A 4,247-nucleotide genomic window follows, 5' to 3' on the forward strand; every position below is an offset into this window, starting at 1 on the left:
ATGGGCTATGACATGACCTCCCTGGTCCCATCCGACCAGGCCTTCTATGGCATCATCCTCATAGCCGGGTCGACTCCGGTCGGCCGGGCCACCTTGCCGGTCACCTTCGGCACCCGCGACAACTACCGCATCGAGTACATCAACTTCGAGGTTGCCGAGTTCGAGACCTCCTACCTCGCCATCCTGGGAAGACCCTCCCGCACCAACTTCATGGCGATCCCCAACCACATGTATCTTCTCCTGAAGATGCCAGCTCCAAAGGGGGTCCTCTCAGTCTACGGAGATCTGTTGACCTCCCACGCGTGTGAGGCCAAGAACATCGAACTCTCTGACACCCTGGAATGATCCAAGAACTCCGTTCTTGTTGCTCAGGCAGCAAAGAACATCCCGGCGGACCAGCAGTGGCGACTAATAGTCGACTTCCGAGTCGCAGCTCGTGCCAGCCGTGACGAACAAGACCATCGTCCTCCGGGAAGATGAGCCGCACAAGACCACCGTGATCGGGGCCAGCCTCGACCCGGCGTAGGAAGACGCGCTCACCTCCTTCCTCCGGGAGAATTGGGATATATTTGCATGGAAACCATCTGACATGCTTGGAGTCCCAAGGGAGGAGGCTGAGCACTCCTTAGATCTGGACATGAAGGCGAGACCCGTCAAGCAATGGCTCCGCCGCTTCGCGCAGGATCGAAAGGAGGCTATTAGGGTAGAAGTAACCCGGCTCCTCGCCGCCGGTTTTATCAGAGAAGTCGCACACCTAGATTGGCTGGCAAACCCAGTCCTTGTAAAAAAGAAAAATTGTGAATGGAGAATGTGTGTTGAGTATACCGACCTCAACAAACACTACCGTAAGGACCCCTTCCCTCTACCACGCATCGATCAGGTCGTCGATTCGACGGCCGGGTGCGTTCTCCTTTCTTTTCTTAACTGTTACTCAGGGTACCACAAGATAGCCCTCAAGGAGTCGGATCAAGAGAAGACATCCTTCATCACCCCCTTCGGGGACTACTGCTACAACACCATGATGTTCGGCCTCAAGAACGCCGGCGCCACTTACCAGAAGGCCATTCAGAGATGCCTCCAGGGGCAGATCGGGTGCAACGCAGAGGCCTATGTCGATGACATCGTCGTCAAGACAAAATGTAATGATCAGTTTATTACGGATCTCTCCGAGATATTTGAAAATCTCAGGAAATTCAAATGGAAGCTCAATCCGACCAAGTGTGTGTTCGGTGTCCCATCCGGAAAACTACTTGGCTTCATGGTCAGTAGCCGGGGCATTGAAGCCAACCCCACCAAGGTCAACGCCATTAGGTTCATGAAGCCTCCTAGGAGCAAAAATGACCTGATGAAGCTCACAGGGTGCATGGCTGCCTTGAGTAGGTTCATAAGCCAACTCGGTGTGGCAGAACCGCCAAAATTAATCCGAATTAAATGCATAAACCATCACTATTATCACTAAAATGGTTAATGTGCACTTAAGACAGAATAATTTGACAGTCTGTCAGGTAAAATCCTGATAGAACCACTGAATTTCGGATCGAAACAACATACCTCACGCAAAGGTGAGTCCAGATATTACAATGATCATAATACCACTTTAATAATAAAGTTATCACAAACTAAGTTTTGAGAATTCAAAATGGATACCTTAGGAAATTAAAAGTAGAAAATGACAACTAGCGACGATATATGACATCATGATAAAGCCCGTACATGACGCCAATCTCACCAAGTATCTCAAAATTTTCCTAAAAACAAAGTCACAAGCAAGACTGAGTATACTAATACTCAGCAAGGCTTACCCGAAGAAGGGTATATGATATCCTTCAAACTAGACATGCAAAGGCTTGGGAAAGCTCTGGGGTTTACTTTTGCTGAAAATCAACTAAGAGTAAATCCTTAATTTCAAGTTTTAGCTTTCAGTTTCTAGTTTCATTAATTATTCTAGGTAACCACCTATCTATACAAGCATGGTAGAATTATTTGCATCCAACCATATTGAGATCATCATTGTTCCACTTCTTACTCTATGCAACAAAGGGATTAAGCAGTCTCAATCTTCGTGAGAGGCGGACGATTCCGAATCGAATTTCAAACCTTGCAAGGATAAACCTAACACACACGCTTAAAGCACCGTTGAGTCACTTCCAAGCAACCTTTGGCTTCTCATTCCGGTTCATGGATCAGTGCCACTCTCCCCGACTATAGGGCACCAGTCCTCGTCCCTCATAGTCGTAGTGTAGCGCTACAAATTCCATTTTATTCATTTAATTCATTCTATCCCTAAGAGAGAGTGGGAGGTATGTCCACTTGCCGGGCCGAGAAGTTACTAGGCTTGCCGCGTACCATATTTACAGCATGTGGCTAGTACTTTCAAACGCTTAACCACCGCTACTACACACTGCGGCCTTAGCAGATTTATTCTACACAGATAGATTACCACCATGAAACTTGTATCCCAATCCGTCCATGGTCCTTATAGTGATTACATAAAGTAAACAATCAACTCCTACAAATCTCGCGAGAGACAGGAAATCCCTCAACTTTTACCGGTCCTATTAGCAAGGCGTCTAGTCGGACTCTGTTTCTAGTGTTCAAACAATAGGTACCTAAGATTATGCATCTAGGTTTTCATTCAACTCCAATAAATTAAATGCACAAGAAAATAGATATAAACGTTGCATAAAATAATAGGATTATGCACCGGGGCTTGCCTTTAGTGACGTCTATAAAGTTAGTAAGCTTTAGCTCTTCTGAGTCTGGATTCGAGACTTCAGTTGATTCCGCAGTATTGATCTGGGCTTCAGAAATATCCCGTCTGGTTACTGGATAAACTCGTATGTTCCATCGACTAGCGATATTATTTCTATATGCAATGCATTAGTTGAAATTAGTGAAGTGCTTGAATATAGCTTTCCTTCACTAAAAAGTGGGTTTTCGATAAAACTCAAATCAAGAAAACAATCAATTCACTTTCTACTTACTGGGCAGTCATTTATAGAGTAAAAGCAAATATAATTTAGTTCATAAGAGGAACATGGTAGTTTTCAATTCTTGCTAAGTCATGCAACACAAACATTCTAGCAAAAGCTACTCAACATGGATCAAGCATTTTCTATCAAATATTTAAGAACCCATGCTAAAGACTAGTATTGGTCCTACAGAATTTATACAGTGCTACTCATAACATGATCAACACATGGTTCAAAAATCACAAGCAACATGTTATTGGAGCATGGGATATAAATGAAACATGCATTTCTTAACATTATTAGTAAAACACATGAAATAACAAGCAAAAGTTAAGCATTTGGGCTACAAATTTTACACAAGACTATACATGATAAAAGAGTGCTAGGTTCAAAAAATCAAGTATAACAAAGCTATGGTTAAAGAGATACAATTAAAATACTCATTTGCTAACAAATAAACTAGAGCACACAAAAAAAGTGTCATACAAACTTTAGGAGTCTAAATAATAGTGCTAATCAAGAGGAATACAACAAAATTGATTTCACATTTTTCTACTATTTTCTAGGATTTTTCAAAGTTCACAAGAGAAAGAACTAGAATTATCACAAAAAGGTCCCTGGAAAGTTTGGTTTAAAGCAATCAAGTCCTCATAGCCATGGCCGGTGACAGAGGAGTGGTAGCCGGCCTAGTGTCCCGGCGAGGGGCTCGCCGGCGGTGGGGAGCAAGTTGGGGGAAAGGGGGAGGGGGCTAAGCCGCACCTGTAGAGGGTCTTGGGTGGGGCTGGATTGGCCTGAAGCGGCGTCTCGGCGGGAGCAGAGCGGGCTGCGGCGGCGCTAGGCCTGGCGGGGGTGCTCCGGCGAGGCGTGGAGGAAAAGACCGGGTCGGGAAGCTTCACTGATGCAAGGTGAAGCTAGAAGGGCGCTCGATTTGGGCAGTAGGAGGGAGGAAAGACGGCTCCACGGGAGGGCCGGCGAGCGGCGGCGCCAATGGTGGCCGGCGGTGGTGGATGTCAAAATTGAAGCCGGTCAGGCTATTTAAAGCCTAGAGGAGGGGAGGATGCGCATTGCAGGGGATAGAGGAAAGTTTCTCTGAACCATGGGTGAGCTACCAGTAGCGGGGCTTCCTTCCCAGTGGCGGCCAGCGGTCGTAGCGCAAGCAGCGGCGTGGCGCGCGCAAGATGCCAGCGGAGGCGGTTCCGATGACGGCGGGGTCTTCAGAGCGACGCGTGGAGCGGCAAAGACAATACTTGTGACACCCTAGGTGTCTGCACAGTA

The 4,247-nt window shown here is 46.4% G+C and overlaps 1 protein-coding gene across 1 annotated transcript; it reads left to right on the plus strand.

Moving 5' to 3' along the window:
• Positions 1-345, plus strand: LOC120662516. Its single transcript, XM_039941649.1, has one exon. It carries the CDS (start codon positions 1-3, stop codon positions 343-345), a length of 345 nt encoding a protein of 114 aa, XP_039797583.1.
• The last annotated feature ends 3,902 nt before the right edge of the window (positions 346-4,247 follow it).

Source organism: Panicum virgatum, chromosome 2N (genome assembly GCF_016808335.1).
Source record: "Panicum virgatum strain AP13 chromosome 2N, P.virgatum_v5, whole genome shotgun sequence".
NCBI lineage: Eukaryota > Viridiplantae > Streptophyta > Magnoliopsida > Poales > Poaceae > Panicum > Panicum virgatum.